The sequence below is a fragment of the Carlito syrichta genome, unplaced genomic scaffold (assembly GCF_000164805.1).
Source record: "Carlito syrichta isolate Samal-C Ts95f unplaced genomic scaffold, Tarsius_syrichta-2.0.1 Scaffold308881, whole genome shotgun sequence".
NCBI classification, from domain to species: domain Eukaryota; kingdom Metazoa; phylum Chordata; class Mammalia; order Primates; family Tarsiidae; genus Carlito; species Carlito syrichta.
Window position 1 is genome coordinate 354,653 of NW_007252977.1, and position 26,478 is coordinate 381,130.

The 26,478-nt window shown below is 42.7% G+C and overlaps 1 protein-coding gene across 5 annotated transcripts in view; it reads left to right on the forward strand.

Annotated features, from left to right (window-relative positions):
* The window catches only part of CAV1 (caveolin 1), a 68,067-nt gene that overhangs the window by 26,820 nt on the left and 14,769 nt on the right, over nt 1-26,478 (forward strand). For 4 of the 5 annotated variants that reach the window (XR_002482435.1, XM_021716725.1, XM_008066338.2 and 1 more), the window contains exon 2: nt 264-428. Coding sequence is in view for 4 of the 5 variants with exons in the window: in XM_008066338.2 (XP_008064529.1) it covers nt 264-428 (165 nt within the window). In the remaining variant the exon portion in view is untranslated. Of the gene's footprint in view, nt 1-9; nt 130-263; nt 429-26,478 lie in introns of those variants that run through there. The other variant, XM_021716723.1, reaches the window with a different exon arrangement.

The window sequence follows — 26,478 nt, forward strand, 5'->3', positions numbered from 1 at the left end:
CTGGCGGCGGGCGGGGGAGGCCGGCGCTCCCAGCCTGGTACGGAGGGGTGTGGTGTCCTCCACTAGATCCTCTTAAAAGCTGGCGGCGCGCGGGAGGTTTCTGAGCGCGGAGCCGTCGCTGTCGAAGCGGCTAGTTCGATTCCAAGCTCGGGGGTCCCCAGCCGCCGGGCTGACTTCTGATCGCTTGTCTTCCTCTTCGGTTTTTCTCTCCCTGCCCGCCGTCGCCACCCTCCCCTCCACCCTTGGCGGTCCGCCCTCCTCAGGGACATCTCTATACGGTTCCCATCCGGGAGCACGGCAACATCTACAAGCCCAACAACAAGGCCATGGCAGACGAGGTGAGCGAGAAGCAAGTATACGACGCGCACACCAAGGAGATCGACCTGGTCAACCGCGACCCCAAGCATCTCAACGACGACGTGGTCAAGGTAAGCCGTGGCGGCCGGCGAGGAAGGGGCGTCCCCGGGAGCGGCCGCTGTCAGGGCCGGGACAGCCCTCCTCTGGCAAGCGGCCCGCACATCCTTTTTAGCTTTGCCGCGCACACGCCGTTTTCTGGGCTCCGAGTGTGCGAGCGCCCGCGGCCGTCAGAAATGTCACATCTCCCTTCCCCCATCCTCCTCCTCCTGTTAGTTCAGCTGGAATTTAGCTGGGGTGAGTTTTGTAGGAGTTCGTAAAACTACACTTTTTTTTTTTTTTTTTCCTGGCAATGAACCTCCTGACCCAGCCACAGATAGGTCCCTATTCCTCGGGAGGACGACATGGTTGCTTTCCGTTCTCGGGTTGAAAGTCTAGTGACAGGTCCCCATTGCATATGGAATCAAGACAGTAAGATAACTGCGTAAGGTCTTGTGGCAAGGGTGAGAGTTAGAAGACAGAACATGTTCCTACAGTTAAAATCATATGAAGTGATTTTTGGAAAAGTAGTAAAAATGGATAGAAGTGCTTAGAACTAAAGATAAGAAAAAATGTGTATGTGTATATATATGTGCATGTGTGTGTGTGTGTGTGTGTGTGTGTGTGTGTGTGTGTATGGCGTTTTAACTAGAAAAACAGAGCACTTGTGCACCATTAAGTGGATTTACTAAGGCAAAAATAACCTATGCCTCTTGTTTCTCTTATGGGCACCTCTACTGAGGTGTGAAAAGTTGCCCCTTTCTATCTAGGTCAGCCTGCCCTGAGCTAGTGGGATATTCGGGTTGGAGTTTCTTTTTACGTGCTTGGTGATATTAAAAAATAGATGAATGGATTGGGTTATTGACCAAACTTAGATCTGGTCAGTAGTCAGGGTCTTTTTTAAAAAATTATTATTATTGTCATTGCTACTCAACTTTGACCCTTTTAGCAAGTCCACTGGGAGACGTTTATTGTCTGAACCCAGCTGGACAGGGATACCATGGGATGGCAGAGGGTTTTCCTTGAGAAATTGGGAGGGTTGGGAAAAAACCTAGCTTCCAGGATTAGGGTGTGAAGATCCAATCCTGCACAACCCCAGAGCAACCAATGAGATACATGAACAATTTCCACCCCCTGCGTCCTATCTATGGATGGGAGGAGCCATAGTTCAGAGACTGTTCATATTTATGAATAATATATTTCAAAAGGGAGAACAGTTTAATCTGTAACTGGAAGGAAAATGTAACTGTCAGAATTGACTCTCTTGGCTTTCTGGTGTAGGAAAAAGGAAAATTGGAGCATTTGCAGGCTTTTTGACTAGCCAGATTATGGAATATTCAAAAGCAATAGCAACAGCAAAAGTGCCTTATAAACTGGAAATTAGAATTGCCAAAAACTATTTACAAAAAAGCATTACCTTAAAGGGAGAAGGACATTTGTAGAGTTTTTTTTCTCCCCCCTTTCTCATGTAGCTTTGAACAAGAAGGAGAGTTGCCAGGAAGAGAGACAGATTTCAGAAAGGGTTCTCTTCACTAGAGCCTCCCTGTTGTTCCACTGCAGTGTGAGTGAGATTCCCTGGAGCAAGCGAACCTCCCGGGATGAGTCAGAGAGGCCAGCAGTGTGGATGTGGGTCTCCACACAGAGCATGACTAAGTTGAGAAAGAAAGGCCCCACTGGGAAAAGAGACTTCAACACAGATGGAAAAACAGCATAACAGGCTTAGAGGAAATAGCAGTTTACAAAATAGCATTCAAAGGGCATGTGCAGGGATCCTCAAATTAAAGAAATTAAAAGAAAGGGCCAGAGCAAGCTCCTGCTGGCCTAAAGAAACCAAACCCCACCTATTTGCTCCTAGAGCTGTGAGCAAAACGGGACAGTTAAAAAAAAGTCCACCTTGAGAAGAATTTGGCAGTCCTGCTTACTCAGATGCCTCGCCTAGAGAGGACTTCAGAGAATGCCATCAAGCCGACAAATGCAAATTCTGCCCAGAATGCCTGTACCCCAGTAGGGCTAGTGAACAAAGGTCTACTTATACCTATGGAGACTCCTATTTCATAAATATTTACCCTCAAGACCAAGCACAAATGCAGTAGTAAAAACAAGGATGATTCTCTCCCTGTGACCATGACAGTAAATAATAAATTTCCTTAAATTTTACTTTTGACAACATAGGCTTCTTAAAAGAATGAAGACACCCAAAACTTTACTGTTAATGCACAGTAGCTTAAAACCTCTCATGATAATAAAGAAACCATTAAAGGTACCCAATCAAGTAAGGTAAAGTCTGTTCTAAAAGCAAGCAACCCTGTTAAAGCTGCTCTGTCCAATACATTAGACTAGCAACTTGTGACTATTTCCATTTAAATTTCAAGCAGTTGAAATTAAATAAAATTTAAAGTTCAGTTTCTCAGTTGTACTCATCACATTTTGAGTATGCAACATGTGAGGCTTATGGCATAGATATAGAACATATCTGTATTACTTGGATAGCACAGATATAAAACCTTTCCATCATACAGAAATCTCTATTGAACAGTGGCGAACTAGGGTGTTTCCTGCATTTTTTTTTTTTTTTAATTTTAAGTCGGAGTCTCACTCTGTCACCCAGACTGGAGTGCAGTGGCACACTCATGACCACCAGAACCTCCATCAGCCTGGCTCAGGTGATCCTTCCTCCTTAGCCTTCCAAGTAGCTGGAACTACAGGTGTACACCACCACGGTCAGCTAATTTTTTTATTTATTATAGAGATGAGGTCTAGCCATGTTACCCGGTCTGGTCTCAAACTCATGGTCTCAGGCAGTCCTTTCGTCTCCACCTCCCAAAGTGCTGAGATTATAGGCGTGAGCCACTGCACCCAGCTCCCTGCATTTTAACAGCATCCTTATGCCAAGAAAAAAAAACCTTTAGGTAGAGAAGAAATGAAGCCCAATATAAAGTGTGAAGAACAACAGTGTATCTGCACAGTATCTTTTCAGTAGTCCCATAAAATAGCTATTTAGGGAGGGAAGGAAAGCGCAAAGCTGTGTGTGCTGTGAATTTGTATTTCAAGAAGGCAGAGTATTATCACCTATTCCATTAGTGGTTATGACATAAAGTATACACTTTAGTTCCAGTAAAATTTTGCTTTTTATTATCTTTTTTAAAGTTTACTACTCCATATTATGAGAGATCATTATAAACATCTACTCCCAAAATATTAAGTAGATTACAAATGCCTTCTTCAATTGCCTCTAAAGTGGTCACAGACTCAAACCCTTTATTCTCCCTCTAAGATTTCCGTATCTTCTTATGTCACATCTGCATTCATGTGTTTGTTATGTACTTGAATTTTCTAGATTAAAAAAATGGTTTCAAATTTATGATCCGGTATCATATTGGTCATCAATTAATTTACTTAACAAACTCTTGCAATATGCTATATTAGATGCTTTGGACATAACTCCTAAAATAAACGTTTTTAATTTTATTTTAAAGATGTGGGGTACAATTCAGGGTTAGGTATACAAATGTCTAAAATAAATCTTAACAATCACAAATATTACAGTTAGTGAGACAAGATGCATACAGATAAAATGTTTAAAAGCACACAAAGTCACTGCCAAATATTAATTAATGGTGGTGTTTTTGTTTGTTTATTTTTTTTTGTTTTTGTTTTTTGTTTTGCCTTGACCACCAGGAAGTAGTTTCAAATCTATGGCTAGATTTTAAGTTTCATTAATTGATGTTACTTATTCTCTCCCACATATGGTATTGTATTTTCGCTTCCCTTTTTAACTGGAATGCTATTTTTTTTTTTTTTTTTTGAGTTGGAGTCTCACTCTGTCGCCCAGACTGGAGTGCGGTGGCCGCTCCCAGCCACCGCAGCCTTGACCTGCTGGGCTCTGGCGATCCTTCTGCCTCAGCCTTCCAAGTAGCTGGAATTACAGGCATGCGCTACCATGCCCAGCTAATTTTTGGTTTATTGTAGAGATGAGTTCTCGCCAAGTTGCCTGGGCGGGTCTCGAACCCACGGGCTTAGGCAATCCACTCACCTCAGCCTCCCAAACCGCGAGATTACAAGCTGAGCCACTGAGCCCGGCTGGAATGCTATTTTATGTTGTCTCTATCCCAAGCTTTCTCATTACTTTTTGGAAATAGACCAAATATATACTACAATAAATTGAAAGTAAATACGGTAGCATTGAATATTGCACAACGAGAAGGTTTTTAAGTAGTAAATGGTATTGATAAGAAATGTTAGGGAGACGCTCCTGTCTATCAGTTAGCAGGGTGAAGAGAAGGAGGATGCGAAATAGACAGTTTAAGGAGAAGGGCGTGAAGGAAGTACTGTTATCGGAGTTGGGTCATGGAGGACAGATGGAATGCAAATAGCTGGAATAAAGCACAGGAAGGCATTCTAAATGAGCCAGGTATGGACACGAGAGTGTCTCACACAGGGAAGTTTTAGCAGTTCATTTGGGTTGGGATTTGAGAGTTCATGTGGGAGGGTGGTAGGTGATAAAGGTGAAAAGACTGATAATGGCCAAATGACAGAGTCCCAAATCCAGGACTTGTGTGGGAATCAAGGAAGACTACAAGCATGGGTGTGGCATGAGGAAGGTGGGCTTTGGGAAAATGGTCCTGGTGGAAAGTACGGAATATAACAAAAGTTAGCCAGTCTGGATGGGCAGAAAAGGGTTCAGATGAAATTGCATCAGCTCTATGTGAAATTAGAAGGACAGTGTGATGTGGCATTGGGGCTCGAACCGTATCAGCACAAAATGACAGATTTTTAGAGTTGGAAGGGAACATAATGGTTACCAAGCTAGACTCCAATTCCTTTTTTTTTTTTTAAACACTGAGAGAAATTAGGGGCTAACAAAGTTTAAAATGCCATTCATGTTTTCACATAGTTACTGCTCCAAACATATTTTGAGATGTATTATTAAAGAAGAATAGACAAGATTATGGATTCATCACAGAGGAGAAATGAGTTTAGATGATTCTGAGATCAGCACTGAGACAAATCGGGATATCTGAGAGGAGGTCTTGGTTGGAAAATAATATGTGCTCATAACTTTCTTTTCTAAAACTAGAATGTAATGATTCTTAAATATGCACAGACAAAATTTTCTGTAACAGTTTTGGTTTCAACGTAATGGTTTACTGCCTCTGTGATCCCTTTCAACTAGAAAGCATTTCAGAGCAATGGATGATCAATATTGGAATAATAGTCATTTACATAATTATGTTTATTTGATGTGTACATAGCTAAGGCATAAGATCTAAAAGATCAGATTGTCTCAAAGTACTTAGCACCATCTTAAATTATCTTCTATTGGAATTAATATCAGTTTTGTTGTTTATTTGCTTAGGAGACAGCTTTGCAAGCTGGCTATTGATATTCTGACACATATCAAACCATGCCTAGAATTCAGGACCTCCAGCATTATAAAATATCATTCTTTGGTGGAAAATTGTTCTCACAATACTGATATAAAGTGGGGACCATTATTCATTATTAAGCATCTGAAATCCTTTCAAGTTCAGCCAACAATTATACACGTCTTCAATGCTTATTTTTTTTTTAAAAAAAGGTTTCTCCATCCAGTTCTTAATTATAATGAAAAAGTTGGCTTTAAATGATAAAATTTCATATTATTTATTAAAATTTAAGGCAAGGTACACTAAATATCCTTGAATTATGAAAAATCTCGTGGTGTGGGATACTCTTTCAATTAACAGCAGCATTGGCTACGTTTTTAAGGAGTTTAAAGTATGAACAGCTGCAATAGTGAGCAGCATCTGGAAAGTCCGGCAATTTGAAAAACCACCTGCTTACGCATCCTGCCCACTCAAGTCCATAAAATAACAGACACTTTCATATTCCAAATGAAACTGCTTTTTAGTTTGCCCTACTTTTAAACATAATTCACTATGACGAAATGCCCAGAGAGACCTGGTGCCTGGGAGAGCAGGGCTGTGTGCACTGACCGTCATCTGGTCCCTCCCAGGGTCCTTCTGGCTGTGATTGTAGTGGGGAAAGGGCAGGGATATTGTCTTCATAACAAGGGTGTTTCATGCCAAGACACATAACTGTTTCTTCTTCCACCCTCTGGAAGCCTTGTATATATATTATCTTCTTTACTCTAAGGTTCTAGAGAAAAAGATTTGCAATCTATACTTCTTTTAAAACAAGTTCCTCGGTGGCCCACGCCTGTAATCCCAGCACTTTGGGAAGCCAAGGCAAGAGGATTGCCTGAGCCCAGTTGTTCGAGTCCAGCCAGGGCAACTTTGCAAGACCTTGTCTCTACAATAAATCAAAAAATTAGCCAGGTATGGTGGTGCGTGCCTGGGGTTCCAGCTATCTGGAAGGCTGAGACAGAAGGATCTCCTGAGCCCTAGCAGGTTGAGGCTGAGCTGGCCGTGAGCGTGCCACTGCATTCCAGCCTGGGCAACAGTGAGACTCCGACTCAAAAATAAAATAAGTTCCTAAAAAAAGAAGTCCTCAGTCCCTAGAAAGACACCTAATATATAGGTACTCAGAGACCACCTGATATAGTGAAAGGAATGTTGTGCTAAGATAAGAAAGATATTTTTGCAGTTGTATAACTTTCTCCTCTAAGACTTGAAAGTAATAATTCTTAAATAGGCACGGACACAAAGTTCTTTTTCTTTAGCAATCAAGCAGAGGCAGGCGCGAAGTAATCAGATCAGGCTTGGTTTCAACATAACAGCCTAATGCTTTCATAATCTCTTTCAACTAGAAAGCATCCTACTCTCACTGGACATGAGGGAGGAAGGGGGGTGGTATTTGGTTCATGGATTTACTTTCCTCAGTAGTCCCTGAGAGTTGGGCTTATAAATAGGGTGCAAAATTGTATGACTAATAAAAGTTAACAAAGACCAGCCCTCCCCAAATACTTTGGGCATGCTGTTTTGTGTTTCTATGCTTCCATTTCTTCATTAACTATAAATAAATGAATAAGAGTCATTCTCATATAATGGTGTTTCCCCCAAAAGCCATTTACCTTTCTGTTAGGTCAGATCCTCCCATGAAAGATGCAAAAAATTGCAAAGGCAGACCATTCCCTTGCTAAGTGATGATGTGACCATGTGCTCTTTCAGCTATGGCTAGGCCATGTTTTCTTAAGCTTTGGCCCCCTCCTCTCCCTTGGGGAGGTGAATCCCCTCTTCCTCCCTCTCTCTCTCCAATTTACTTTCTAAATAAACTATATTTTCTAATCTAAAAAAAAAGAATTGCAAAGACAAAACAAAAGGGTTTATTTATATTCAGGATAGATTCTGAATGCTGCAGTGCTGCAAGCAACGTGGCCTGGGGGTGGGGTAAGCGTGCTTTTAAGGGTTTTTTTTTTTTTTTTGGAGTCTCACTCCGTCGCCCAGACTGGAGTGCAGTGGCCGCTCCCGGTCACCGCAGCCTCGACCTGCTGGGCTCCGGCAATCCTTCTGCCTCAGCCTTCCAAGTAGTTGGAACTACGGCACGCGCTACCACACCCGGCTAATTTTTGATTTATTGTAGAGATGAGGTCTCACCAAGTTGCCCGGGCAGGTCTCAAACCCAGAGGTTCAGGCAATCCACTCACCTCGGCCGGCCTCCCAAAACGCTGGGATTACAGGTTGAGCCACCGAGCCCAACCTTAAGGTTTCTATAATGAAGTAGGGTTAGTAAAAATATCCAGCACCTGCATTCTTGGGTGTTGACATAGTAGGTCTTGTACCTTGGCACTGTCGGAACAACACCTCTCATGACTCCAGCAGGTGGGCATGTGGGCTGGTGGGCTCTCACCAAAGGCTGACCGTAACAGATGAGATTAATTACCACTTTTGTGGCTGAGGGGCAACTACTGGGAAGAGAAAGGCTAATTAATACAAAACAAGCTGGGGAGGGGTTGTGAAACAATTATCAGTAGCTACCTCTAAAAAACCACTTCTGTCCTTGGCTAGTGATTAGAGGGCAGGCTAGGTAATTTTGCTAAGAAAACATGACAGAACTAGGCAGTGTCAAAATGACTGCACTTTAGTTAAGATTATTTCATTAAGCCATTCCATGTTGGCTTTCCATCCTTTCACTTTCAATAAATATTTTTCATGATTCCACCATTATATGCCAGGGGCTGCGGTAGAGAGCAAAACAGATATGAGCACTGACCACACAGTTTACAGCTAGCTCCACACCTTTCTTCATGCAGTTTCCTTCACAAACTTTTGCTGGATTCCTTTACCAAATTCTATTGTCTGTTAAAATCTTTTTGTGGGGGGTGAAATAACAGCTCTTTTGAGCAATATTTATTTTGCAGTAGTTTAGAATTGCTAATTTTTTTACTATTATTTATTTATTTTTTAAATATGTGGGGTACAATTCAGGGTTAGGTATACAAGTGGTCATCGTACCGGTAAAGTTTGGGCCTCCCTTCAGTCCCCACTTTGCCTGAGTTGAGATCAGGTACCCTTATTGATGTTGTATCCCCCTGTTAAAATTGTATAACCTTGATTCAAAAAGCACCTCATCTGTAAATCTTCAAATTTTTCCTGAGCCAATAAACACGACAAAATAGAAACACACATTTTTAGACAACTTGCTCCCATTTTGGTCCTATAAAAATTATAATTACATTGTGGAAAACATTTCAGTTCCTCTCTAATAGTCTCTCTTCCCCTATTGGCTTTTAACTTCTAATCTTCCTACTGGAAATTTGAAATGCATGGCCTTTTTTTAAACCCCATAGCCTCATGATAAACACAAAAGGACTGCCAAATTTAACCTGGCATCAAAATAACCAGAGAAGTGTTTAAAAATACAGATGCCTGGGCTCATCTCAGCTATATTAAATTAGAATATCTAGAGTTGGAGCCTGTCTGTATTTTTCAGAACTTGAAGTGATTACACTGTGAAATCAGATTTAAAAAAATGACTGAACCCAAGGTTGGCTTGAAGACATACACCCTGGTTGATTCTACCTGAAGAGGACAAATGAGTCACAGAGACAAGTTGTAGATGATTTCCCTGCCAGAAGAATCCTTGAGGGTTGGGCCATTTGAAACTTTGCCAGGCAGTTTTGAAACACCATGGAGGGTTCCCAAATCAACCTTCCTCAATGGTTCTCCATCCTTTGAGGCCACTTGTTGTTTAGAGCCAACTGTAAGCGCAGAGCCTCAGGGTGACCTAGGAAGGGGTGACCGTATGTTCTGGGTTTTCCCATACAGACCAGCCAGCACTGGTTAGTCCTAAGTCATAGTGCCCCAGCATACTCAGAAGTGTCCCAGTTGGGAGGAAAAAATAATATGGTCACAAATGACCTGTCGCTGCTTCCTATCTCTGGAATATACTGGAAGTCCACACTCACACTATTTTTTAGCAGAATGGGCAAAATTTCCACATTGCAGGCATGTCATAGCTTTTTCCCCTCCTTCCTCTAGTGTTTCCTACCTTTCATCACAGCCGTCAAACTGCACCATAACTTGGAAGAGGAGCTCTTAAGTTCCAGTCTACTCTACCCTCAGACATTAGTTTTTTCTCTGAAACACGGGGTTCTTGAAACTGACATCCTTCCATCACATTATTTTCTCAGCTACTCAATCAAAGATTACAATGTTTAAAATAGTTTTAACTATTTTTTCAGTTAGTCCAGGAAACATAAAATGGCATGCTTTCACATGAACCATTGTTTAGGGTGGGGGAAGTGTTTTTGATTTTTGTCTTAAAGGAAATCTGCATGATCCATGTACCAGACAACTACCAAGGGAATTAGCTGGTAGAACAAATTTACACCTGCACAGAATACATATTTCCTGTCTTTCATGGGAACTATGTTGATGTTTCAGATATAAAATACAGTCCTGTTTTCTTTATTGAACCTTAAGAAGATGTCACTTGTTGGTCATTATTACGTGGCAGAGGAAGCACATATTCCTAAAGACAAAACTAAATTTCCCTTTAGCCATTGTTAGCTGTTCTGGCAATTAAGAGTCACACATTTTTAATTTTGAGGCTTAAATAAGTTTTGATGGGATGTGTATATGCTTAATATTCCATCTCATGGCAATTTAAATATGAAATTTTAAAAAGCTACATTCTATCAGCCAGGCGTGGTAGCGCATGCCTGTAATTCCGGCTACTTGGGAGGCTGAGGCGGAAGGATTGCCAGAGCCCAGCAGGTCGAGGTGGCCGGGAGGGGCCACTGCACTCCAGTCTGGGCGACAGAGTGAGACTCCAACTCAAAAAATAAAATAAAATAAAATAAAAAGCTACATTCTGAGCCCAGTAAGGACGCTGCAATGATTCTATGTAATAAAATAAATTGTGTCTAGAGATGGCACAGGGTCATCTCATGCATGTCACAGATATCAAACGCAATCGCGTTTTTCTCATTTACAATAAATTGGGAAAAGACGCTGAGCCCAAAGAGGGAGAAAGCAGATCAGGAGGAAGGCAAAAAGCAAAGACAAAGAAAGTATCTTGAGAGCCTTCTCCCTGCCCTGTCACCTGTACTGGGCTGGGCTGTGCACATCCCACACCTCAACTCCAAGATTCCCTGCATCCGTTTCTGTGCATAGTGCTGCTGTGTCTGATGATTCTTTCAGGCTCAGGCATGGACTAGGCAGTTCAATCACAGCCCCAACCCTCAAAATGTTTAGTTTAGTGGGAAAATGTACATGTAAACAAACCTACGTGAGGTCATGTAACTGAAGGACAGACCACAGTCGGGCACAAAGCAGAGTTCTCAGTGATCTCCAAAGCCAACCACATGTTCACCGAGAAAGGGCGTTCCTAGCAAAGGGCACAGCAGAAGTAACCAGAGACCTGAGGGTTCCTGGTATGTTCTGGGCACCCACCAGCAGCAGGTCAGTGTGGCCAGAGCTAGGGATACAAGCAGGAGCCAGATCATCAGGACCTTCCTTGCCCAGCCAAGGTATTTTTCCCTTTGCAGTAAACTGAGTCGAAGTGGGGTGGTGCCAGTACTGCGGGGAATAATGCAAAATTGCAACCAAGTAAGAAGTAGAAGGAAGTAACGTTTATTTATTTGTTTGTTTGTTTGTGTTTGAGTTGGAGTCTCACTCCATCGCCCAGGCTGGAGTGCAGTGACACGCTCCTGGCCACTGCAGCCTCCACTCGCTGGGCTCAGGCAATCCTTGCACTCAGCCTTCCAAGTAGCCGGAGCTCCAGGCGCGTGCTACCGTGCCCAGCTAGTTTTTTGATTTATTGTAGAGACAGGTCTCACCACGTTGCCCATGCTGGTCTCGAACCAGCGGGCTTAGGCAAGCTTCTCGCCTCTGCCTCCCAAAGTGCTGGAATTGAGCCACTGTGCCAGGCCAAAGTAATGTTTATTATTCACCTTTCACAGATTGGAAAGGGGGCCACAGCTAGTGTGGCATTGAAGAGCCAAGAACTGGGTATATTTAAGGGTCTTTGGGGTGAGGACGGGTCTGGGCCAAAAGGAATGTTCAGGGCTGCGGGTCTTTGATGTTGATTGTAGCCACTTAAGTCCTAGATCTTGATGTTGCCAGAAATTAGACTCTCATGCCCTTGGGTGGTGGGCTAGATGGAAGGAAACAAGGGGAAGGACTTTTCCTGCAAGAGACCAGTCAGACGGTTGCAATCCACAAACTCCTTAGCAAAAAGGTTGTCTTATTATTTCTATGACGTTGGCCAGAACCTGAAAGTTTCTTAGAGATTATTATGCTCAACCATGAATTGAAAGGTTGAGCTGTCCTTTTCTTGCCCTGATGGAGATTTGCCGAGGGGATGGGGTAGACTGTCAGCTTAGCCTGCAGTAAAATGTCAGAATGCTTCCTAAAACCTGGTTATTGGAAATTTATCTATGTCTAATCTGTGCTCGATTCAAAGTGTGTCAGTCTAAGCACAAGTGGTTATGCTGAGGCAAAATGTGAATTAAGTTTATTCTAAGTATCTCAGAGTCCCTCCTTTCAAGGGGTTTTTAGTCTAGGGAGCAACCTGCTGAGATGTGCTCTATTTATTTATTATTTTTGAATTGGGGGTCTCACTCTGTCTCTCAGGTTGGAGTGCAGTGGCACAATCACAGCTCACCACTGTCTTGATGTTCTGGGTTTAAGCAACCCTCCCTCCTCAGTCTCCCAAGTAGCTGGGACAATGGGGGCAAACCACCAAACCTGGGTAATTAAAAAAACTTTTTTTGTAGAGACGAGGTCTTGCTATATTGCCCAGACTGGTCTCAAACTCTTAGGATCAAGCAATTCTCCCTCTTTAACCTCCCAAGTAGCTGGGACTACAGACGCATGCCACCATGCCCAGCTAATTTTTTTTTTTTTTTTGTAGAGACGAGATCTCCCTATGTTGCCCAGGCTGGTCTCAAATTCTTGGGCTCAAGCAATCCTGCTGCTGTAGCCTCCAAAGTGCAGGGATTATTGCAGGCATGAGCCACTGTGCCTGACAAGATATGCCCTGTAAAGGGCTTTCAGTGCAATGGGACAAACCAAGGGAACCCCTGTGGGTAAGTGGGAGTGAGACAGGAGATGGATGCTTCTAACACTTCCTACACACTGACTAGTTAGCACAGATTATTTTACTTACTCCTTCAATGGCCCTGTGAAATGGGTACCATTATTATTATCACCACTATAATCACTTTGCAGATAAGGAAACTCAGGCTTAGCAAGTTGCTCAGAATTACATGGGTAGGAAGTAGTAGAGACAGGATTGGAACCAAGACAGTGAAACTCCAAAGCCTAGATTCTTAACCACTGGGCTTCCATGCTTCTATGTAATAAGCCATGACCCAAGACGATGATGTTGAAATAGCTGTTAGTGACTTAACCAAGGTAACTCCATTTTGTAGTAGTTCTTCCATTTTGTCTTCCAGGTCCCCCCTCACCCCTCCTCCATACGACCGCCCTAACCTTTACAGTAGGCCATAAATCATTTCCCATGATTTATGGCTTCTCCGTTCCCTCCCCTGGAGGGCTATTTTCCTGAGACAGTTCTGTCACATATGTAATTTACACATCCTCTCCCTATGGTTTAACAAACTGTACTTTGGAAAATCTCCTTTGTTCCCTACCCAGAACCAAAACTCTGTAACCTTATGGTTGTTGCTATATAAACCCCTTGCTTGCTTCATTCGGGGTCAAGAGTCTCTTTCTGGTGTGAGCCTGCTCTTGACCGCCAGCATTAAAGGACTCAATATTTGACTCTCAGTGTGTTGGCAACTCCTTACTCATGGTGCAGCTATAACATTGTCACTGGACTGTGGAAAGTGATGGCTGTGTCCTCTTCCTGGGTAGGCAGCATATGACAAGAGGGATTCCAGACATGGTCTGTTTTGGAAGTGACAGGTCTGAGGGTAGGATGAAACACTAGATCCTAGCAGGTGAGTTAAGGAAGCGGGGAAAGCAATGTAAGGACCACTGAGCCAGGCACAGTGTCTCAAGCCTATAATCCCAGCACTTTGGGAGGCCAAGGAGAAAGGATTGCCTGAGTGCAGAGGTTCGAGACCAGTCTGGGTAACTTGGTAAGACCTTGTCTCTACAATAAACCAAAATATTAGCTGGTCATGGTAGAAGGTGCCTGTAGTTCCAGCTACTTGGAAGACCGAGGCGGAAGGATCACCTGAGCCCAGCAGGTCAAGGCTGTGGTGGCTGTGAGCATGCCACTGCACTCTGGCCTGGGCAACAGCATGAGATTCTGACTCAAAAAAAAAAAAAAGACCAATGAGACCAGGCCTCAAGAAATGTGGATGCTGAATAGGGAGGACTAAGTCTCAAAAACCAGAAATGGGGTACAGAGTGGGGATGTGACCTCAGTGACTAGAAGTAGAACTAGACAAGCAGCAATGCTGGCTAAAGTTGGATCCCTTGAGTGTTTTATTTTTTAACTTATTAATTTTAGAGACCAGGTCTCACTCTGTCATTGAGGGCTGGTGTGCAGTAACCTAATCCTAGCTCACTGCAGCCTCAAACTCCTAAGCTCGAGTGATCCTCCTGCCTCAGCCTCCTGTGTACTGGGTTTACAGGCACATGCCACCAAACCCAGATAATTTTTATTTCTTTATTTTTTATTTTCTTTGAGAGACAAGGGTTTGCTATGTGGCCCAGGCTGGTCTTGAATTCCTGGCCACAAGCAATCCTCCCACCTTAACCTCCCAAAGTGCTGGGATTACAAATGTGAGGCACCACATCTGAAAGGGTCAGTTGAGGCAAAGTGGGCCAGAGCCAGTGCTGGGGCCGTGGGAATAATGAAAGATTGCAACCAGGTAAGAAAGAAAGAAGTAAACTTTATTATTCACCTTTCACAGATTGAAAAGGGGGCTGACACTCAAGAGGCAAATGTGGCTTCACGGCTACTGCAGCCTTGACCTGCTGGGCTCAGGCAATCTTTCTGCCTCAGCCTTCCAAGTAACTGGAACTACAGGTGCGAGCCACCACGCCCAGTAAATTTTTTGAGATTTATTGTAGAGATGAGGTCTTACCAAGTTACCCAAGTTGGTCTCGAACCCCCGGGCTCAGGCAATCCTCTCGCCTCGGCTTCCCAAAGTGCTGGGATTACGGCTGAACTCCCCCGCCAGCCCCAGCCAATTTTTAAAATAAAGTGCCCTTGGTCACCCAGGCTGGCCAGAATGCCTGCGGTAGAGATTATTCTGCTTGGATGTGAGGGGAGGGGTCAGTGTGAGGGTAGGAAGCAGATCTTGACAGGCACTTTGCATTAAACAGCATCTTTTAAGGTTCTCAATTTGCCTGTCTGATTTCTATAGACATTTGTGCCACCACACCAATACATTGTAAAAACAGAAAACAACTGAGAAAAACCTTCATTTTATGCTAGTGGGAGACATGGCTATTGAATCCTACAAAGAGTTTCTCTGAGACTTCCTCCCTAGCAATTACACATTTGTTCTCAAAAACAAATGCCTGAAGCAAGGAACAGACTTAATAGTGCATTTTACAAGGCGCCGTTAATCTCTTAGGATAATTAAGGTATCCCATCAATCATGGCTCACTGTATGGCATTTCCATATTATTAGCAGTAATACAGGACTAGACATGGGCATACCAAAATGTGTGAAGGAAATGGAACTGCATGTGTTAGGTTTCATCACAATTATTTTGGTTAACTCCACAAGTCTTTCTTCCTGCATGTTTTAAATTTCATCACTAATTATTTTGTTAGCTCCACAAATCTTTCTTCCTTGATTGTTCTGTGGTTCAGATTTTTTAGTAGAAAGAGCAATTGTCTAAAGCCATGAATTGTCTAAAACGACAGTGTGACTAACCACCAAGCTATTTTGCAAAAGCCCCTCCACTTCTCTAAGTGTAAAGATACAATGAATCGTTCTTATGTAATGTGTTCCCCAGAGAGGGCGTTCGACCTGTTTTGGGGAAACACCAATTCCACACCAGGCAGAGAGCATGCCCTAAGTCCTCCTGCACCAGAGCCTGCCTGGCAGAAGAAGCTTGGCCTTCCACCAGAGCTCCCTCAAATGGTAATTTTCTGGAACCATCTAATTGCCTCTAAGAATCAGCCATCTCTTCTCTTTATGTCTCCATCCTTTGTTTTTATTGTTGCATTTATCAAAGCCTCCCAACTTTTCTGCTTCAATGTCCACTCTCCTCTCTTCCCCCTCTCTTCCCACTTTGTCCCCTCAGCTCTTCAGAGCAGGGCAATGGCCCCCTTACCTCTGAAGCTGTCCAGTGCCCACTCCGGGGCCCCATGTGGAGTCAGCCATCAGAAAATGAATGCCGAATCAACACCCTGAAGACCTTTTAAAAGTAATTTAGTGTCTAATGTTGATGAAAAGACATAGTAGGTTTACATTATTGAGTATCTTTCTTTACCCCCGTTTGTCTAAACTGGCCACATTTAAAACCCTGCAAGAGGCCAGGCTAGGTGGCTCAGCCTGTAATCCCAGCACTTTGAGAGGCCAAGGCTAGTAGATTGCCTGGGCCTGCAGGTTTGAGATCAGCCCAGGCAACTTGGTGAGACCTCGTCTCTATAATAAATAAAACATTAGCCGGGTGTGGTAGTGCATGCCTGTAGTTCTGGCTACTTGGAAGGCTGAGGCAGAAGGATTACTGGAGCCTAGCAGGTCAACGCTGGGTTGGCTGCGAGCATGCCACTGCACTCTAGCCTGGGCAACCGAGTGAGACTCCAACTCAAAAAAACAACAAAAAAAAAACCCTTTAAGAAAAAGAAAACTTTTTAACTTGACAAATTCAGAAACATTTACTCTGTTTACTAAAGTAAGGAGAAAATGTGTTCTAATAGGGGTATATATTTAAAATATTCATTATTAAGATTTGTTCTGAATCTCCTCAGGTTTAGGAGGACACAAACACATATCTCCTGAGTCCTCCAGTTTACGGCAAACTGTGGCAGGTAGATCTTCCGGAGCCCCAGAAGATGAGGCTGATCTCCTAAGTGTCTGGTAGGCTGGGCAGGCAAACTCCCAGAATGCCAAGAGTTGCCACTGGCTGCTGCTTGGTATTGCCCTTAGGGCCAGAAGTGTGGAGGCTGGGGCCTGAATCTCAGGCCATGTGAAAACTCCCCTGCTGAGAGAGGGATGGAAGGACTCTTGTTGGACTCCCAAAAATCCAAAACCTGTCATGCCTGGAGCTTTGAGAAACCCAAGCTTCTTCTTTCTCTTTGACTTAACTACTTCTGGATGTTAAGTACATGGAGCTCTGAGATTTTACTTGCTAGAAGATAGTGACTGTGAATGCATTATTCCAATAGCACAGAAGTTTCTTCTTGCCTCAGAAGCTGTCTCTTATAGATCCTAGATCTCTTCTCAGAGGAAAAAAAAAAGAGAGAGAAAACAGGAAAAACACATTAGTGTCGCTGAAAGGGGTCAGACATCATTCATTCCATTACTGATATCTGTGAATATCAGTCCGTTTCCCAGATTGCTCCCTTCTCTTGTAAGACTCATCAATTTGGCCCCAAATAGCTTCCCTATCAGCAGGCTAAGTATAAAATACCAGGATCATTATTTAGTTGAAAATAAGTAAAACTAGGTTGTAGTCATCAAAAAAGAGTGATGATGTGTATTGTGAAGTTTTGGTGTGACATGGTATCTAACATACACCCAGGACCATAGTCCTAGCACATTTAATATTTTATCAGAGACTGGAGTGAACAAGTTAAGAGGACTCAAAACTTAAAAATGACACCAATTACAATGGCCTTGTTAACATCAGTGATAAAAAAAAAAGTCAAAGCAATTTTGACAAATTACAAATAACCTGTAAAAATAAGATAAAGACAAATACAAAATGAGATAATGTTAAAGGGCTGGAAATAAAACAGATACTAAGTGGGAAACAAACAGGTAAACACACACAATGTGAAAATACCAGGAGAAGGTTGTCATTTTTGTGGGAGCCTGTGATGTGGAAACCAAGATGCCTGGTGAGCATAACAGATATGGAAACCCCTCGACATTGTTCTACAGCCCCCAAAGCACCAAGCGTTCCAGGGTGAGAATCACTATTGTAAACACACCCTCAACTGAATCCGCCTGCCATATCCCCTTGAGCAACTGGGAACCCAAACCAAGTCTGTCAATTGTTTTGGAAAATTAAACATTTCAATAATTTAATGATACTTTAAAGGAAGTATAATGAAATATTTAAAAGAATGTCACATACAAGATTATCTATCTTATTTGCTATTGGTCAGACTTACTAAGAATGGGTTCCTATTTTGATCTTAAGAGGGAAGTAGAGGTTCTGGAGAAGTCCTTTGGAATAGCAAAAGGAAAGTAATAAGGGGTCAAGAGAAACCCCCAGGTAGGGTTAGGGAAGGACTCTTTTGTCTAGGTGATTTGTTGGAAGGATCGGAAAGAAACTTGGAGTGACAATTACCTTTGAATATTGCCAGGTTAGTATGAGACACAAGAAAAACACTGCTCATACACAAACACCATTCAAGACAAGAAATAAGGGAGAGGGCTAGCACACTTAGCTTTAAAATGAAAAGGTGTTAGGTGATGTGGGAGAAGAGCTTCCAAGTAATGAGAGGCTCATCCCAGGAATGTGTCACCATAAGTGGTTTTGTAAGAGTTGTGTGTTAAATTCCTTACTTGTCTTTATAAACTTCTCAAATCCTTCCGCCTCTACAATTACAATTTGGTGTTTAACAAGCTTTACACACAGTCTCATCATTCAACGTAGGCATGCACATGAACACTTTCCTCTGTTCCATTAGGATACCTGGTTTGTTTGGGGGCAGAGAGCAGTGGATGTGGCACTATTTACATCTGTGGTTGAAAGTGCAAGTGACAAACATCTGAAAGCAGAACACTGAAAAATGCATGCATTGTATGTACCAAAAGGTCAGCATGAAGCATTATCTGTATAGCAAGCCTGCCCATGCACTCCCTCCTACACATCACATATTCAAACAACCTCACAGCTTGTATAAACTCCCATTGTAATAGAAACTCAAGGGAGAGTGTGGCTTCTGCAATGGCTGACTGTTCTATGAGTTTAAACGAGTGGCCCTGGCTGAAAATCATCTGGGAAACATTTTTGTTGTTGTTGTTGTTGGAGTCTCACTCTGTCACCCAGGCTGGAGTACAGTGGCACGCTCATGGCCACCGCAGCCTCGACTTGCTGGGCTCAGGAGAGCCTTCCGCCTCAGCCTTCCAAGTAGCTGGAACTACGGTCTCGCGCTTCCATGTCCAGCTTATTTTTTTATTTATTGTAGAGATGAGGTCTCATCAAACAGTCCGGGATGATCTCGAACCACTGTCAGGCAATCCTCTTGCCTTGGCCTCCCAAAGTGCTGGAATTACAGACTTGAGCCTCCATGCCCAGCTTGGGAAACATTTTACAACATTTCTGTGCGAATCCCAGTCCTAGGAATACTGACTTAATTGGTCCATGGTGGGGCCCAGGCCTATGTATTCTTTTTTTTTTTTGGAGGCTCTCAGGTCATGCTAATGTACAGCCATAATTGAGTCTGTTTTAGACTCAGAATATCTCAATAATAAAGCAATGTATTATGATAAAATTTTCAGGACTATAAGGACCACAGTAGGGTCATTTTTATTTCACTAGGTCCTCATTTTTTGAGGTTCTTAGCATTTTTTAAAATAATATTTGTCATTCAAATTCCTATCATAAAAATACTTTTGGGGACTCTGCTGTGGCAACTGTGTGAGAGAGACTTTGTACATAGGATACATTTATCATTTATGCAATTTCTAGCTCTATTGTTTCTTCCTTTCTTTTGCCTGTTTTCTGTTCTCCCCAAGAGGAAAATTAGTCAGATAGAGTGTCTGAATGTCATCCCCATCTCCTTTTCCTACCTGGGTTCATAACTCAGGCACATTGGGAATGGAGCTGACAGCATGCACTGTTTTTTCTCTTAATGGTGCATCAAAATTCCTGCAGCACCAGTGGCCACAGAGAGCTTCACAGGATGCAGGGACGGACAGGTGCCATTTATTTGTTCAATGCCTGACACAGAGAAGAGACTCCCCAAGTCACAAAAAGTTCTTTACTGATGCTAGTCACTGTCACTCCTCAGAGCAGATGGAGAAACTGAGCCTCAGAGTTGACCTGAATTCCAGTTCTCTCAAACACAGATTCCAGGATTACCTTGGGCCTTGGAGAAGGCGGTTATATTCTCTGGACAGCAGTTTCTTCATCTATAAAAATCAAGATGTAGAAACGGACAACTTCCAAGTCACCTTCATTTATAAAACTCTGAGATTCCAGTTGACCAGTATTCTGAAAAGTGGAGAAGCACTTAAAAATTCAGGAAGCCCACACAGAGAGATGGTACCTCAGTGTTTTTATTACCCTCTTCCTAGATTTTACCAATTGTCATGCTCAATATTCAAGCTGTGGGATTTAATTGAATCATCTTTGAAATACTGAGCTATCAACAGATGGCATGCTGAACACACCACAAATAAACATTTGGTATTGAAGAAGATCAAGAGCTGGAGTTCATTTCCCCTTCTGATCTGGGCTCAGAACTCTGTGGTCTTCCCTTTGATTGCCCTTACCTCCAAATTTGCTGCTTGTGGTCCAAGAAGGATCAGAAAATCAGTTGGCTATGAGCTTTTTGTATTTTTTTTTCCAACCAGATAATTCATCTTAGTTCACGTAACAGAGAAGTGCATAATTACTTGCAACTTCAGTTAGAGCAATGGCCTTAAAAAGTCTAGCTAAATAAAAAATGCTCAGACTTTCTGAGTGTTGACAGTTGTCAAATTCACCTAGTTCATATGGTCCCATTTCTGAAGCTCTTTTAACAGCCCATCTGTGAGCAATACGATCAGATGACTAAGAGCTACAGGCAGAAGCATTATTACTTTGAGTCAAATTTTCCCATTACCCAGCTGCAAAGAGTTTTTTTTCCTCTCTGATCCATTTAGCATTTAAGGTCGGCAGGATTTTAATCCCATCACTTAACACCCCGGTTATATGATTCTGAAGGTAAACATGAAGGTGCCTGAATTCCAGACCACCTAAAACACTCTTAGGGAAATCATTAGCTCCCTGGGCAGAGCATTGTCAAAATCTGTAGGTTTAAACCCAAATTTCAAAAGATACCTGCAAGCCCATGTTTATTGCAGTGTTATTCACAAATAGCAAAGACATGGAACCAACCGTGCTGCCCATCAAAAGTGGACTGGATAAAGAAAATGTGGTACATTTACATGATGGAATATTATGCGGCCATAAAGAAAAATGTAATTATGAACTTCACAGCAATTTGGACAGAATTAGAGTCTATAGTGCTCAGTGATTTATCACAGAAACAAAGATCTGAGTACTACATGTACTCATTCATAAATGGACTCTGAACATTTATCATGATAAGAAAGGGATTGGCACTAGTGGGACACTGCTGGGGAGGGCGCACATAGCATCAATAAGAGTACCAAACTTGACCGGGCGCGGTGGCTCAGCCTATAATCCAGCACTTTGGTAGGCTGAGGCAAAAGGATTGCCTGAACCTAGGGGTTCGAGACTAGCCTGGGCAACTTGGTGAGACCTCAGCTCTACAATAAATCACCAACAAACAAACAAACAAACAAAACCAACTAGTTGGGCAGGGGGGTGTGCATCTGTAGTTCCAGTTACTTGGAAGGCTGAGGTGGGAGGATCGCCTAAGAACAGCAAGTCGAGACTGCGGTGGCTGTGAGTGTGCCATTGCACTCCAGCCTGGGCAACAGGAGGAAGCCTCCAACTCAAAAAAAAAAAAAAGAGTACCAAACTTTACCTGTACGATGACCACTTATGTGCCTAACCCTGAATTGCATCTCACATCTTTAAAATAAAAAAGAAAGCAAACATGAGAAATAACATTTTTAAAAACCCAAATTTCATGATAAGCAAAAACTGAACTAATCTGTCTTCCCTGCGATTAGTCACCTTTGGTGCACCACGGAAAGACATTTGTTCTCCTTATCTTTAGCCCAGATAATAACACATTCAGAACTCTCATTCCCAATGGAGCTTTTATCAGGTTAGTGTTCTTGTAAGTAGGAGAAAAAGAAAAATATAACTTAGCAAATGGCAGAATTAACTAGTTTACTTATTCAACAAATATTATTTTAGTACCTACTACATTCCAGGGAGCTTACAGTCTAGTATCAAAAATAATAACACACACAGTCACACAAATAACTGTGTAATGGACTGAATGAAGAAAAAAGGATCTCGCTCTGTTGGCCAGTTTGCAGTGCAATGGCACTATGGCACTTTCACAGCCTCAACCTGCTGAGGCAATCCTTCCACCTCAGCCTTCCAAGTAGTTAGAACTACAGACATGCGCTACCACTCCCAGCTAATTTTTTTGATTTATTGCAGAGATGAGGTCTGCCAAGTTGCCCAGGCAATCCTCATGCTTCCACCTCTGAAAGTGCTGGGATTACAGGCGAGAGCCACCATGCTTGGCAAAAGAAATCTTTAAAGAAAGAACATTTAGGTTAAGACATTACAAATAACTCAAAGCTAACAGTGCAGAGTGTTGAAGGACTGTTCCAAGCAAAGCCAACAGCAAGTGGGAAGGCTCTGAGTCAGGAAAGGGTTTGGGGCATTGTCTTGGGTGAAATTATTCAATATTCCAGTCTAAATTCTAGAGGCTAGTAATATGGGGAGGCAGGTGAGAACAGGACTTTCTTTTGTTCCTTACGAGTAAAAGTGCACCACGGAAAGACATTGTCCTCCTTGACAATGATTCCTAAGCTATCTTGAGCAGCCAGAAGCCACCTCTGTTTTACTGGCACTGACCTCTTTTCAATTAGCCATAACCAGTTCATCAACCTTGTCCTGGCCCTCTTTCCTCATTTCATTTATGCCATTCTGAAAAAGTAGGAACGTTATAAATATTGAATACATGGAATGAATGAACTCACAAGGCCACAGTATGGCAAACCAAAAGTACCTGCAATAAATAAGCAAGCATTGTAGGCTATAAATAGTTCTAAACCTCAGGATTTGTCTTATTACATTATATTCTGATTTTTCTCAAGCAGTGGTTCTCAACCAGGCACAATTTTCTCTCTCTTTCCAGGGGATATTAGGCATTAGCTGGAGACATTGAAGTTGTCACAGTTTGGGGGATGCTGCTGGCCTCTAGCGGGTGACAACCGGGATGTTGATAATCATCCTAGAGTGCGCAGGACAATGCTCCCACTCCCACCCCAACAATGGAGAATTTGGGGGCCCAAAGTGCTACTGGTGCCCGGGAAGAGAAACCCTGTTGTACAGGTTGGTGGCTGCGTCTTGACAGTCACGTTATGTAGCATGTCCAACTATTCTGTGTAATCGGCTGTGATGATCCCTGCTTAGATCTTGCAAGAACCTTAGTGTGCATCCTTCTCCTCATTTGCCAAGCAGTGTTCAAACCTGCAAAGATTTATTTCATTCACTTTCTGTTTGTTTAATAAACAGACTCAAAGCAGTAGAGGGAAAAATATTCCAGCAGTGAGGTAAGACGAAAGCTATTAGTAACCCTAGTTTGACTTAACTGAATGGTAGGAAACAACCTCTGCCATCAGGAAGCATATTGTAGAAACCGAAAAGAAGCTAATACTGTTTTAAAAGCTCTGGTTCAAACAAATGTGTACACAGGCCAATGGGAAGCCTGAAAATGATGAAGACATTTCCGTTTCTTGTGTCTTTGATAGAAAAGAAAGAGCTTTTATTTTCTTTAGTGCAGTAATCATTCATATCTGTCCCATGACACGCCCAGAAGGTTAAAGAATAACAAACTCCCAAGTGTAAACACTGAATTTAGTGAGGAAGCCAGGCTTCTGGATGAATCCTTATAATTGCCTGTTTGGGTAAAAAAGGATTTTCATGCATTAAACAAAGCAGGATTTTTCTATCTGAGACACAATTTTCAATACTTTGGAGAACTGTGGTTATTTCTGCTCAAAGATGGCAAATGTAAGTAATCCCAAGGTATCACTCCTTTCTGTTCAAAACTAGTTACTATGCTATCGCTGGTCCTTGTCTGGCCTATTTTTACACTATTCATCATCCTGTGTCACTTGTTTGTTAACACTCAACATCAACAAGTGCCACCAAATCTACCCCAGAAGCCTGAGGGGGAAAAAAAAGGAATCAGGAGATATGCAGCCGGCTTTGTACCGACCCATCTGCCACTAGATGTTTTTTGTGATAATGAAAATGTGTGGCCATGTGGGCTGGAAAGACAGTTCCAGATTCCTGAAGGTGGCACACGGCCCCCTGGTCTCCAGTATGGTTTCAGGTTCCTACCTGGATACCAATAAGAAGGAGTGTGTGGCCTACATGAAGAGTCATGAAAATGCTCTGAAACCCCTAAATTATATTATCATTGAAGTTTGTTTTTAGTGACTTTAAAGAGAATGTGAATGCATTTCCTGGGGCTTCTCTAGCAAAACACTAACTGGGTGACTTAAGGCAAAACAAATTTATTGTCTTGTGGTTCTGGAGGCTAGAAGTCCAAAATCAAGGTGGCAGCAAGGCATACTTCCTCTGAAATCTATAGGAGAATCTTTCCTTTTCTCTTCCTAGTTACTGATGGTTTGTTACAATCTTTGACATTCCTGGGATTACCGCTCCATAATTCCACTCTCTGCCTTCATTGTCAATTGCCTTTTCTTGTGTGTTTTCACAGGACCACCTGCTTATAAGGATGCAAGTCTTATTCAATGAGGGGGCCCCCCTACTTCATTCAGTATGACTTCATCTTCACTAATTACATCTGCAAATAAGGTCATATTCTGAGCTACTAGGGATTATTTAATGCATAAGAGGATGTAAACTAGGAATGGGTTATCTTTGTTATCAGAGCAGGGAGATTTAGCTTAACTTTCCAAAGTATGATACAAACCCCAGGATAATTTATACTCCCTCCTAAGAAGAGCAAAAGATGGAGAAACCTGGTGGTTGCCTTCAAACAAAAGGAAAGGAGGAAAAAGATGAAGTGGAATTAGTTTAAAGCAAAGAGAGTCGCTTGTCCATGGTGTTGGTGCAACTTTCTCTGACACATCCATGCCTTCATCAGCTGGGGCATCATCTCCCCCGGGGCATATTTGGTCTCTGTACCTCATGGTAATAAACTCCAGAGGTGGATTGACTTGCTAGAGATGAGCTAATCCTTCTTGATTATTTCATGGCAGAATGCAAAATGAGCATTCAACCTAAGTTGAACAATTACAGGAATGTCAAAACATTCTCCTTTTCCAAAATATTTTCTTCTCTATTTTTCTAATATGAAAGTCCCTTCGTTCCCCAGCATCTCCAAGGTACCTTGCCAGACTTGGTGGCTCAGCCTATAATCCCGCGCCTTTGGGAGGCCGAGGTGAGTGGATTGCCTGAGCCCATGGGTTCGAGACCCACCTGGGCAGCGAGACCTCATCTCTACAATTAATCAAAAAATCAGCCGGGCGTGGTAGCGCATGCCTGTAATCCCGGCTACTCGGAAGGCTGAGGCGGAAGGATCGCCAGAGCCCAGCAGGCGAGGCTGCGGTGGCTGGGAGCGGCCACTGCACTCGAGTCTGGGCGACAGAGTGAGACTCCTACTTAAAAAAAAAAAAAAAAAGAAAGAAAGAAAGTCCTGACAGCCATTGTTTTATTAAGCACTGACCAGACCATGTGATCTTCGAGCGATGACCACCATGTTTCTTAGCTTTAGCCCCCTCCCCTACCTTGGGGAAGTGAATCTCTCTCTCTCTCTCTCAATTTACTTTCCAAATAAACTATATTTTCATATATATATATAAAGAAAGTCCCTACACCTCCCTATTTCTCCTGGTTGGGGCACCTGGGCCAGAGCTCCAGATGCAGCTCCTGATGTTGCAGGCACCACCCTAAACATTTTGCATAAGTTAACTCATTTAATACTCAAAACAACAACCCTAAGAGGTAGGTACGATCTCACATTTACAGGTAAGAAACTAAGGGACAGAGAGATTTAGTAGTTCAGATGACATAGCCCTGTAGAGCAGAGATTCAAATCCAGCATCCATGCTATTAAACAGGGTCCAGTATTGTCTTTTAGAAGCAGCCCAGTAACACCTTATCACACTCACTCAGATCAGCATGTCAAATTTTTCAGATCCTCTGGCCTAGCAGAGAATGAAACCTAAGGCAGCTTTTGTCTCTCCAAGTGTTTTCCCCAGACCTCCTGCATCAAAATGGGGAGAGGGGCGGGGGAAAGACGGATACTTGGACCCTACTCTAAGTCCACTGATTCAGTTTCTCAAGGCCCAGGAATCTGCATTTCAACAAGTATTCCCCAGGAATATTCTGAGTATATTCATGGTTAAGAACCACTGAACCTTAGGGAATGGTAAGGGGAAAGTACAATGCTATGGCAAACCAGGAAAAAGTTGAATAAAGATGACAAGGCAACAGGTACCTTGGTAGGCAACAGTCAGTCAAATGACCCAGGGGTATTAGCCCAAGAAAAGGTAGGTTTTTGGCGAGTGAGGGTAATGCTGAAAGTGGAGGTCTAAGAGCAGAAGGAAGCCAGACACATCCTCCTGCTTGGATCACTCACCCTCTCATTGGTGGAAATAGTTATTTGCTGGGCCTGGGGAGGCCTTTTGTATTAGTTTGGATGGGAAGTATGGATGTAACCCACAGAGAGTACCTA